Source organism: Hemicordylus capensis, chromosome 5, assembly GCF_027244095.1.
Source record: "Hemicordylus capensis ecotype Gifberg chromosome 5, rHemCap1.1.pri, whole genome shotgun sequence".
Lineage (NCBI taxonomy): Eukaryota > Metazoa > Chordata > Lepidosauria > Squamata > Cordylidae > Hemicordylus > Hemicordylus capensis.
In genome coordinates, this window is record NC_069661.1 from 168730440 (window position 1) to 168743732 (window position 13293).

A 13293-nucleotide genomic window follows, 5' to 3' on the forward strand; every position below is an offset into this window, starting at 1 on the left:
GAAGCTTTCCCCTTAAGTCAGGAGTTCCCAACCTTGGGTCCTCGGATGTTGTTGGACTACAACTCCCATCACCCTCCATCTTCGGCCTTTGTGGGATGACAGAATTTGTAATCTCACAACCTCTGGGGACTCCTGCCATAAGTGGAAAGAAAGATTTGAATTTGTACCAATAGAAATTACTTCTATTGATTTAAGACATTTTGCCTGAAAAGCTGAATTGGAAACTTACATAGCTAAAATTGAATTTTGTGTGGAAAACTCAGGAAAGCATAATTTTGAAGAAGTGGAAAGAATATTGCCAGACAAGTACAAGTACTGTTCCATGGATTGCTGCTCAGTAAAGTGGCCAGTTTTATTTCTTGCATCTAACGTATGGTGGGAACAGCACTGGCTTGTATACACTGGGTCCCTAGCTGAGAAAGAAACACAGAGCTTTTCTTTTCTTTTCTTTAAAAGAATGAACTATTATATAGCAAAAGCATGGAAGTGCACAAGGTAAAAGCCATTAATTCTAGATATATGTTCATGAGCAGGAAAAGAACACTTTAAATGCCTGTCATTCTCTTGCCTTGGTTGAAATCTGAAATCTATCACTGTTACACAGATTTCCTGTTTATTTAAACATTTCCTGGCTGCAGATGATAAGTCTGTATTTGTTTTAGAAAGATCCCAACAGAGAGAATATAGAATTAACAGGTTTCAAATTGTTTTTCTCTAAAGCTCCTGAAAGGTTAGAAGAAACACAGAGTAGCTTTTTATGAAGACAGACTGAAAAAATTCCAATTTGCTTAACCTGAACCAGTTGGCTTGTATAGCAATCTTCCTTGTCCTCTGGTGTCTTAAGAAAGATGGAGTTACCAATGTCTACATCTAAACAGTTTTAGTTATGAAGTAGCCATGGGGAGTTGGTGTGGGGGGAGGGCTGGTCCCCTCAGCAGTAATTGAGCCTCTTCCTTGAATTTCAGGGGTAACTGAAAAAATTAAGGCTGTTGCTCTTATATAGGTTGAATGGGAAATGTGCAGGATTTTACTCAAGTGCTCGCTAAGCACTAAATCTCCTCCCACCTTATATGTTTCTGTAATGAAAACAGAACCACAATCATGTACGCATGCATGTATGTATGTACGTGTTATATTTATATCCCACTTTTCTTCCGAGGAGCTCAGAGCAATGATTATTTTTATCCTTATTATGGATAAATAAGGATATTATTTATTATCCTTATTATTATGGATATTATTTTATCCTTATTAAATATTCTAGCCTTTACAGTGTTGTCAGACTTTGATAGTTTTTCAACAATAAGATAACACTTGACATAATTGATAATGGTGACCCTTCTTGTTTCACAACTTTGTTCTTTTGTATTGTGAAACTAACAAAATAAAAAGAATTTAAAAGACAATAGAGTAACATGGCCACCCTACCTGGGGAATTTGTCACGATATGCTTTCCAGCCTAGTTTCAGCCACAAGGAGAAACTGGAAACCTGCTTGACATTTTTATTTTTAATAAAGCAAAAGAAAGGAAGCTGAGATTCTGAGATTCTGAAAGCTGAGATTCTGAAGATGCAGAATGAGCTTGGCCTAATTATAATGCTACAGAAGTGACATTTCCGGCTGTAAGCCTCTCTTTAAGCCAAACCCCAGCAGCACTGCCTTGCCAAATATGCAAATCCTAACATTTGAGAGAGTGATACAGTACATGTGAAGTGTATCCCTGGCTTGAGGTACTCTTTTAGGATAGCTTAATTAGACAAGCTGCCATCCCATTACAAACCTATAACTAATTTGGTGTGTTTCCCAATTTTAGACATAATGCTAATTATTTTTGACCAACTATAGCTCAGCTATTGAATATGTTGCTCCACACTTGTTTTATGCCCTAATGAGTGCCTATCCTTTTCTTTTACTGAAAGCACATAATTTGAGTTCAGAAAGGATGTTTTTTAGATTACTGAGATCCGTTCTTGGCTGTGTTTCTATACAGTGGTTTCTGATTTCCTAATATCATCTCCAGTTGTTAAAAGAGTCATGCTCACCAAGATGAGTCATGAGGAAAAGGAATGGACCTGAGGTTAGGACAATAGTGCTAACAACTGCAAATCCCAATACTTATTCTGGGAGGAATCTCAGTGGGGCTTTCCTGAAATTTATAGGACAGCTGGGCCAACTCCAGATTTATGAATTTCAGTCAAGACAGAAAAGTGACAAGCAGAAACAGGCTTGATTTTGACCTGGTTATCATGCCAGGCTTTCTTTTGTTTTTAAGATCTCTAGTGAAGGGAAAAGCTGTGTGCAGTCCGCAGTATCAGTATTCAGAATTATGCTGGCCTCAGGCCACACAGGGTGCTGGAACTGGTGATGCCTTGAAGGGTGGAGAAGAATTGAAGGGGAAAAGTCATCATAGCATTTAATGACTGTAGAGCATCATGCTTGGGTAATTTTTCTTTTGCAGTTTAAATGCTGCGGAGTAGTGTACTTCACTGACTGGTTGGAAATGACAGAGATGGACTGGCCACCAGATTCCTGTTGTGTAAGAGAGTTCCCAGGATGCTCCAAGCAGGCACACCATGAGGATCTTAGTGATCTTTACCAGGAGGTAAGGAAGTAAATGACATATTGCTCCTAGTATTTGAAGATGTGTGCTTTAAAAGTAATGGTAGCTTCCCAGATATTATGAGGATGTGCCATGAAGGAACTTTCCAAGTCTTCAGCTACATGATTACAAGGGGAAAAATAGCTTGCTAAAGTGAGGTGCTGGAGCTCATGCAGGAGAATGAGGTGCACCACTTCAGACAGACAGGTGGGGAGATCACATTTTTGAATACTCCACTACATTACTCATTTTCAGAAACATCACCACAGTAGATAAAGGGCTGAATTAGAGTCTTCAGTCCTTATGTGCAAGCTTTCTGTTTGAATCTAATTTTGATGGATAGGGGAACATTTAAAGTGGTATCTCTCTCCCAATTTCTGAAGTGCTACAATCCACTTCAGAATTCCAGCTCTGTATTCTCATCACACTCTGCTGCATGTATGAACCAAGCCTTAATGGAAAATTGTTTTGCTTTCTCACCAAAGACATTCACAAATCAATGCTCCACTGCATGCACACCCAGCTCCTGCCCAATTCAGTGACCCATTCATTTCATGAAAAACTTACACAAAGCTGGCTTTGTGTGAGAAATAAACAGTGAGGGCAGAAATAAACACTAAGGGCAAATCCTTGTGTGTTTTGGAGTCCCATTGTCAGCAGCAAATAGCTGGATTGGCCAAAGAGTCCTAAAACCTCACTTCCCTAACTTGCTTCCCTTCACACACCTGGTCCCCCTCTTTCAAATTTTGTGCCATGCTACATTTGTACACCTGTATATATTAGGACACCAGCTTTGTATGCAATACTTGATCTTTCATTACCTTCTCTCTCACTTCTGTCATCTGAAAAGCTGACATATTTCCTTTGAAGATTTGGATGTTGTATGAGCCCTTCAACTTCACAACTGTTACAGAACCATGATAAGAAATCCAAAACATGGATCTATTATCACATACGCTTAAGGAGACAGAAGCACATAGAAGATGTGACCTTATTAACTGCCACCATTAAAGATCTGTAGCTTTCTTATTCATTACCATGTGCTTTTTCTTATTTTTGAAGTCATTTGTCATAATCTTATTTATAGTGAGAAAATGATTCTGGACGATGGCTCTTTAATCTGATTAGCAAAAGAATATATGGAAACATAAATATGTGATTATTAAGTAGCAGACCTTGAGCTGAGGGTTAATGACTTGATCCGATGAACTTCAAGCCCGAAAAGCCCTGGAACCTGGTGCTCCAAGAAGCAAGCCCCCTGTTTCCTCTTCATCCCCTAGCACAGAATCTTAGATTCAAAGACTTTTAGAATAGGAAGCCAGCCGATGGCTGCCGCTCTAGGCGGCGTGGCTCGTTTGCCCCAGCCCCCTATGGAGGAGCACGTGACACAGGGAGCCAGCTCCCATTGGTCAGGCGTTCCTCCGGGGGGCAGGGTCAGAGCAGGACTATGGCCTGTGCACCGGCACTCGCTCAGGACGCGGGTCTCGGCTATGTGGCTCAGAGCAAGGAATGGCCCGGGGCGCGGGCCCCAGCATTGTGGCTTCGATCGCCGTGGGGCATCAAGCACAGATGGTCCTGGGACACGGGTCTCAGCAATACGGTGGAAAGCGCACGATGGCCCAGGAACGCGGTTCTCGGCTATGTTCTCGGCTATGTTCTCGGCTATGTCCCAGCATTGTGGCTTGGAACGCTGTGGGGCAGTGAGCACGATGGTCCTGAGACGTGGGTCTCAGCGATATTGTGGTGAGCGCACCCACTGAGTAGCCAGGACGCTGATTGGCCTGGGACGCGGGTCTCTGGCTGATATCAGCTATGTGGCATGAATACACGCTGGTCTGGGACGCGGGTCTCAACCCAGTGGCGTAGAACCAGTGCTTGGGACGCGAGTCTCAGTGGTCTGGCGGGGACACACACGGCCATGGGTCGCCATGTTGTGTCTTGGACCGCTTGTTGGCATGGACTACATACAGCCATGTCACGATTGGCCCGGGCGGCCTCTCTTCTAGACACGCGCCTGAGACGCTGGTCTCGGTGGTCTGGTGGGGACACACACGAGCATGTGTGCATGGGACGCCAGCCCAGCCATGCGGTCGGGCGGGAACACACATGAGCAGGGGACGCCAGCCCAGCTATGTGTTGTGGACCGCTCATTGGCATGGGCTATGTACGGGGTGCCCGAATGTAGAATAAGTTTAGACAGGACAGAATAAGTTTAGATAGGGCACGCCACACTACAGGGGTGATGGGGTACTCCGTTCACCCGAGGGGATGTCGGGGAGCTGGGATTGGCAGTGGTCCAGAAGGGCTTGTGGGGTGCGGGGCGTTAAGCTAGGCTAACGCCTGCAGTGGCAAGTACAGTGCGGGTAGAAAACTGGAAAATTATCAGTGCAGCACCTTAGGTAAGCGTTTGGCTTCAACTAGGAGGCGCTGATCCCCTGAGGCTTGACAGATCGGGGATGCAGCTCAACTCCTACCCCGCTCTAGGTGGCTTCCTTCCGTATGGCTCGACAGTGTCGGACGGATAGCACCTGCAGCAGGGACCTGACATTAGGCTGGCTGAGAAGGGCGTTCCCACTTGTCAGCGGTCGAATCGCCTTGAGCCAAGGTGCCAGCGCCATAGGCCTTTGGGTAAGGCGGCCACACACGTGGCCGACCTGAAAGTGCCCACACTGTGGGGGTGGAGCGTCAATCCCAGCTGAATTCCTCACGTACACTGCAATTTGAAATGTTAATAAAATGGCCGATTTCACCAAAAAGTATCTGTGTCCGTGTCTCCTTGGGTCTGGGTGCAAAGGACCTTGCCACCTTCTGGTCCAATCCCCTGCTCAGAGCAAAAGAAATGTTTTTAGTTATGTGTCTAACTTGTATGACTCAGTTTTTCTGCTTGGGTCTTCTAATGCAACAAAAGCCAATGAGACAGAAGAAGTGAGTTAACTGAAGAATGAGGCAGATTCCTAATGAGATTTCTAACCAAATGATTGTTGCCATGTTTCATCTTTCTTTTCTTCCCTAGGGTTGTGGTAAAAAGATGTATAGTTTCCTCAGAGGAACCAAACAACTGCAGGTGCTTCGATTTCTGGGAATCTCTATTGGAGTTACCCAGATCCTGGCTATGATCCTCACTATTACTTTGCTATGGGCTCTGTATTATGACCGACGGGATCCGAGGACAGATCAGATTCTATCCTTAAAGAACGACACCACACAGCACTTGTCATGTCATTCAGTGGAGCTGCTGAAACCAAGCCTGACGAGGATCCTTGAACATACATCCATGGCGAACACCTTTAACACACACTTTGAGATGGAGGAACTGTAGTTCTCAATCTGACAACTTTTAATTTGAATACAGTGGCCTCTTTGTTTTCTGAGTGCACCATTCTAGTTCATCATTATTAGAAAAGAAAACAGACCATGAATGAAGACGCTCATGAAGAAGGGTAGTGAATCAAGATCTTTGCTTTCGTTTCTTATAACAGTTGTGGTTGTAAGGTTCTAACCATAGCTTTACTACAAAAATGACTGTTTTGCAGACCTTTGAGCAGTCTTTGCGATTCAACACAAGATATACATTATGTAAAATGCTGATTTCAGCAGAAGAGTACTCATAATATTTTACAGTTAGAATCATTTGACAAAAAAAAAAAAATCAAGGCATGACTTTTGGGAACTCTGATTTTGTCTGAAGTTTTAACTTTTATAGCCATTCTGTTAGACTGAGGTGGAAACTTTTTCAGCACAGAAAGCCTTACTGAGAATGAGAGGGCCACAGCTACTATGGATGTGCCCAACTATGGCTTGAAGCACAATCTGAGCCCTTTTGAGGAAATAAGAATGGGAACTTTAAGAAAATGGAGAGCAGGTACTAAACTGCTCTCTGCCGCCACTTCCAGCTTCCTCCTGGGGCAGTGTATGTCCCCCTTAAAACCTCACACTGTCAGCGTGCACATGGCATCCACACATGCACAGGCACTATTTGCATGGTCAGCAATACACTTTGAAACCTGAAACTTGAAAGCTTCACATTCGCAGAAACTTGCATTTTGGGAAGTATACAAACGTGTTAAACAAACAAACAAACAAACACAGTGCTGACCACACAAATGGTGCCCATGAATGCACAGAGGCCATGTGCATGCTGATGGCATGCAGGATATTTTGGGACACGTGCTGTCCCAGGGGGGAGGTGGAGAGCAGGTAAGCACCTGCCCCCCATTTTCTTAAAGTTGCCCTTCTAATTTCCTTAAAAGTGCTCAAACCACACTTTGAACTATGGTTTGGGCACATTCTTACCAGCTACTCAGTGAGGTCATTCACACAATCAAAAACTGTGTTTCTACCTAGGTTTGGGAGCAGTGTGTGCTCTCCATTTTTGGTTGTGTGGAAACAAGGTAGGAGGAAAACCTGGCTTGATTGAAGTGTTTGTGTGGAGACAAGGTAGGAGGAGAACTTGGGTCGCTTTTCCTCTTTCCTTGTTTCCACACAATCACTTCTACCCACATTTTCCTCTTACCTTGCTTCCACACAACTGAAAATTGGGAGCATACACAGCTCCCAAACCCGGGTGGAACACAGTTTTTGATTATGTGAATGACCTCAGTGTTTGTCAGCCATATATAATTTAAGTAGATCTTTGTGTCAGCTTGAAGAAATGGTAGATGGTGAGCCACAGCTGTTGGATATGTTGCACTCTGATCTGCTTGTTCTGTAATTGTTAAACACAGCTGAGAAAACCCTTAAGTCAGTCCCTTCAAAATCTGAAAGTGTTTCCAAAAGCCATGAGGTTGGCAGTACAGGGATATGTTTTTAATTGCTTCCATGCTTCAGGGAGTTTAGCAAATATTGTTCCATTTTCAAAATAATCAACATAACCATGTGGGCCAGAAACTTGAAAGCTTCACATTCTCAGGATTTAGCAAGAGCACATGAACCCTGATCAAGCAATTGGTATTGCACATGAGAAAATAATTCACAGTGGCACCAGTCATTTGCCATGGATAGAATGATGGGAAAGTGCACAGGCATCCTTGTATAGGAAGGACGCCAATATTCATATTGTCCTTTGTTGGGTACATGGTGAAACATCTGCACATGCAATTCAGTGGACCTGCACCACATCCTTGTGTGTTGGTTAGCTTACTAATACAGTCACATGCATGCAGAAGTTGATTCTTTTAGATCTTCCCTTTTTATCCATTCATTGCAACATCCAGCAGATGGATAGAACAACTTTTCTGAGCATGCATGAGGCAAACCTATGGACAAACTAATTGCTGGTTCAGGGCAATGGGGTGCAAAAATTTGCCTTGGGAAAGCATATTTCAGCCCCTGTGCCAAGCCATTATGGAAATTGCCTCGAAAAGATCAGGGATATATTTGTATATAAACAGTGTGTGTGTGTATAACATAATTACAATTCATATGAATGCTTGGTTTTTAAAGCTTCAGGTGTTTGTAAAAAGAAGCATCTTTTTTTAGCAGCACTTTTATTTAGCTGTTTTGTTAAGAGGTATGAACAATTTTTTTTCTAACATGACTTTTTAATTTTCAAATTAAATTATGTGAATTTAAGAGAATTTTTAAATACGATAAATGAGTAGACTTACTATATCTGAAATGTGATCCACTTTTAGGAAAAAATTTTAAAGTAGTGTATGATTTTTGGAACTGGATTTATTGAAGAGAGATTGTACGTTTCCAAACAAGGAACGATTAAAATAATGCATTATATGCCAGATTAAACATTTGTAAGCCACATTGATTTTAGTGGGACACATTGGTTGACATCCAAAGTAAAAAAGCAAGTGAAGCAAATAACAGCACTTTCAGACTAACTGTACCAGAGAAAGGGTGATTTTGACTTCCTCCTCTTCCTCTGTGCCTCTCAAAAATATGTCCCTGAGTGTACATGTATCAAAAATATGTCATCCTGAAGGCTGTCAAAAATCACCCCTTCTCTAGTTCCTCACTCTGGATGTCAACCATTATTATGATTTTATCATTCATGGACAGGTCTATCAGTGGCTCCTAGTCATGGCTATATGCTACCTCCAGGTTTCAGAGTTAGTACACTTGAATACCAGTTGTTGGGGAACAATGGCAGGCAAGGGGGGTATTTCCTTGATCTTCTGCCTTCCTGGACCATCTGGCTGACAACTGTGGAAAGCAGAATGCTGGATTAGATAGGCCTATGCTCTGATCCAGCAAAGCTCCTCTTACATTTAACTCTCCTGTTGAACTTAATTGAGAACTGTTTAACTCTGGCTGGAATTTGTCCTTAGGTTTTGGTCTTCATTTGTAGCAGTGACTTGGGTCACTTGCTTGAATCATCTGGAGCTGTTTACGGTAATCGCCGGCTTTCTCCTTCGGGCATAGCGTAGCCTAGACTGTGGGAGAGGATCTGTGGGTGCATCATGATGAACAATTAGCTTAGACAGCCTTTTGGTCCCCTTCAGCTCTATGATCCCATAACTGCAGATTAGTTGCCTGCAGCTACAGAGAATACAACAGCAGATGCAAGAAATTCATTTGCATCAATTTTTCACTAAGAATTTTTGGGTGGCTTAAGTTGCTAATTGGCAACAAGACTAAACTATATTTATTGTGTTGTGAAAAGTGCATTTTACTGTATTTTATATGTACTATAGAATTATTTTTTCAGCTAGCCAGATTCTTCTTCTGTATACGATAGCAATAAATTCAAATGAACTTTTGAGTCTTGTGTGAGCCACTTAAAAGCTTATTACTTTTCTACCTGGGGAGTTAATCATCCATAGCCTCTGACTGCATGGCTAAGACCAGTTTGATACCCCTCTAACTGCTGCTCAGAGATCTGGGGAATGGGGTGGGAGGGTAGTGCTGTACTAAAGCAAATGGCTGGACACTACAGGCTACTTCATCCCCTCATTAGCTTCTAAGTGGCTACCATGTGGCTCTGGGTCCTATGAATTCATGAAGACACAGTCCACTGGGCACTTCTGCTGTGCAATACCTTTATTCCTGGACAATTCGCATCAGTTTCAGTGGGGCTTGACCAGAAGACATCCCCTATGGAGTGCACCTGCAGGGGCAACAGTAACCTGTTGCAAGCGGGGATTTGTATTCTTATATGATCTTAAAATTGTTCCAGGTTGCACTGGGACTGATGAGAGAGAGGAAAACTGTGTTTGATGTGGCCAGCAATAAAACCACTACTGTTCTATGTTTTGTCGTGGCTTCCTTTCTTCAAAATCAGAGAGGCTTTTCTCTTATCTTAGTCTTCCTTTTATTTTTTTTCAGTGTGAACATGTGAAGCTGCTATATATGGTGTCAGTCCTTTGATTATCTAGTTGAACATTTTCTGCAATCCACTTTGACAGACAGAATCTCTCCAGATTTTTCAGGCAAGGGTATTCCTGCGTAGAGATGCCAAGGATTGAAAAGGGGATCTTCTACATTCACAGGAGTTGCTCTATCACTGAACTATATCCCATTTTTTCTCTCTCTCTCTCTCTCTCTCTCTCTCTCTCTCTCTCTCTCTCTCTCTCTCTCTCACTCACTCTCTCTCTCTCACACACACACACACACACACACACACACACACACACACACACACATCCTTAACTCCTTGTCTGGAAATTGAAATCAGGATTTCTTGTACCTACAGCAAGAATAATAATCAAGCCAGCTCACAAATAAGTGTATCACAAATAGAAACATGTTTTAAAAAATTATCTGTATGATTATTTCCTATAGTCTTTCCCATAGTCTCCCTCTAGGACAGGGCATCCTGAACTTTGTCACAGTGGGCTTTCCCAAGTCAGAGCTTTTCAGTTCTCCCCATATATCAGGGAGATAACAGCATTAATCTACGCTTGGACTAGAGATGTACAAAACAAAACAAAACCTCTGAGGAAACAAGATTACAGAAACCTTGCCTAGCAAAGGCAGGTTGGGAATAACTAGATGGTTTCCAGAAGAGTACATCACATGTATTTGCCTGTTGCCAAAAAAGTATAATAAAATCTTGTGGTACTCAAAAGACATGAAAAGTTTTTTTAAGGACTGCCCCTTCATAGGCAAGAGCCTATGGCAGCAGATTCATGGATAAATGGATGGGTATTCTCAGAGGCGTAACTAGGGAAAACGGCGCCGGGGCAAGCATTGAAATGGCGCCCCCCCCGCGCCCCCAACATGCTACATTATACTTAGGTTTTTCCTCACAAGCGCCCGCCGCCGCTGCCAAGCCAGGCCTCTGACTGGCCGCCAGGCGCCAGCAAAGCAATGGGGGGGGGGCGCGGGGGGCGCGGAAGGGACCGCTCATGGGGGAGGGGGCGCTGACGCGCTCCCTTGACTGCTGCAGCGCTGCTGCACTGAGCAGGAAACATTTGTATTAACAAAAAATTAAAAAATAATTAAAAAATAATTTTTTGTCATGGCGGCGCCCCCCATGTGACCAAAAAAGATGGCGCCCGGGGCACGTGCCCCCCCTGCCCCCCCTATAGTTACGCCTCTGGATATTCTTTTTATCCTACCAATAATGGCAAAGTTTGGTGTATTAATTCCTCGCTGACTTGGGACAGACAGATGACTGGAGGAAATACTGTATTTCAAAGGGATTGTTCACAATTGGAGGAATGTGCTTTAATATTTGAATGTATTTCAAATACTAAAATGGTGATGTTCCATCTGCTTAGTTTAGGATGGGTGTACAATCCTTATAACCAGGATGCCAAGCACTACTTGTGCATAGGGGATGTTCAGCATTGTCCTCCTGGTGCAGCTACCTGCATCCTTCTAAAAGTCCACTGAAGATTGGAGCCCTCTGGAGCAGCACCCTATGAGTACAAAGGGCTGTTGTAAATCAGCTGCCGCCTCTTCCATTCATCGACAGAAGTGCTTTGCAAGTATGGCAGCCTGGGAGCAGCTGTCGACAGTATGAGCAACCAGACAACCAGAGAGTGAGGTAGGAGGCATGTGCTTGTCCTCCTACCTCACTTTCTGCTTGGATTTAGGATTAGGGCCACCCGGTGGGAGGAGCAATGGGATCAGGAGTGATCCTGGCACTTCTCATGACCAGCCTTACCTGGGCTAGCCCTATCCTACACAGGTAGGGCTGGTCATGATAACAACCACTAGGTGCCACTATAGTGTTCTTTGCAACCACTTTAGCTGCACCCAGTGCCTAAGCACAAATTTTAGCTCATGCAATAAAGAGACATTCATTGAAAGCAACCAGTTTCCCCTTTGTTCTCTATGGTAGGGATGGACAAATGTCTCCACTTTCATAGGATAAGCCTACATTTCTTTTACACAACCAAGGAACTTACTGGCTTTGGGAGCCAGAAAAGGCCTTCCCTGGAAAATGACAAAGTGAGACAGGAGGCATTTTCAGCCATGTAGATCTGAACATAAATGGTTAGAGTTTAAATGTGTAGTATAAGTAAGATGAACAAAACAATGTGGGTCTTTGTATGAACTCTGTATGAGAGCACTAAGGGAGAGTTCATACAAAGACCTACATTATTTTGTTCATCTTATTTATAGTACACATATGAATATAGTACACATATGTATGGGACATTCCACCTGTGTTTTCACTTTACTTAACAAAAGAGCTTTGTCTAGACACGTTTTAGATGGGGAATGTAAGCAAACCAAATATACATATATCTGAGAGATATTTAACAAGAGGCTGTGTCCTTTTTTCTGCAATCTATTCTAGATGCCCACAGTATTTTTTTTTAATTAAAGTATACAACCTGTAAAGATTTATTCCTGTCCATATGGTAGCTTTTCATGACTTTCATTGTATTTTCCCCACACACTGAAATACGTATATACGATACAGCTGAATCTTTCATCAGTTGCATCCAATTTGCTCTTGGCTGCCTTCTGTCCCTGGGTTGCATTTGCCAAGTAAGAGCCATGTTTTCATTAGCACTGAAATAAATGTGTGCTTGGTTTAAATAAGTATGTATAGCTTAAACCTTCAGCCTGTATCTTTCCCACCAAGGCTTTTCCCCTTAACCCACACAGCACTGTACTGTGGCCAGCTAGCCAGTCTTTCTGTGGGCAGGTTCACATGGCCCGCTGCAAGTAAATAGGAGTAAACTGGAAGTGGCCAGGGAGTGTGTGCCCCTGATGCGAGCCACACGTTCAGCTCATTTTGCCTCATCCGCACCCAGCATGTTGAGTGGAGTATGTTGGGTTCTTGCCACTATCTGACATTCTTAAGCCAACTTCAAATGTCTATTATGACTGTTAGACAGCAGCGGGAAGCCAACATTCTCCACCCAACATGCCCAGCTTCGGACAACATGGAAATGGCTGGAAGTACTGACTCCTGTCAGGAGTGCATGCTTCCCAGGAACCTCCAATTCTCTCCTATTTACTTGCAGCGGGGGCACCTTGCATTGCTTACCCCTGAGTTGGAGCATCAGTGTACTGGTTATCATATTCCTCACTTGCCAACTGACTGTACAGGTTGCCAAATGTCAATATTACCTTGGCACAGAGTTACTTAGGACACATCTCTCGGTCAGTCTCCTTTGCTAGTGCTTAGGAAAACAAGGAGACAAGGTCCCTCCTATTCAGCTAGGGTGTATATTCACATAGTGGCATGCTTCCTTGTGTGCACTCGTAGCTGACTGAGAAGTTTTGCAAATGGGTGCTGCTCATACAATTCATAGCACAAGCCGGCAGTTCAACTCCAC

At 43.3% G+C, this 13293-nt stretch overlaps 1 protein-coding gene across 4 annotated transcripts in view; it reads left to right on the forward strand.

Moving 5' to 3' along the window:
• The window catches only part of TSPAN12 (tetraspanin 12), a 94531-nt gene extending 84731 nt beyond the window's left edge, over positions 1-9800 (forward strand). For all 4 annotated transcript variants that reach the window (XM_053258028.1, XM_053258025.1, XM_053258026.1 and 1 more), the window contains 2 exons: positions 2459-2602; positions 5613-9800. In XM_053258028.1, the coding sequence (XP_053114003.1) occupies positions 2459-2602; positions 5613-5918 (450 nt within the window). In that variant the 3' untranslated portion in view covers positions 5919-9800. The remainder of the gene's footprint in view (positions 1-2458; positions 2603-5612) is intronic.
• Positions 9801-13293: the final 3493 nt, after the last annotated feature.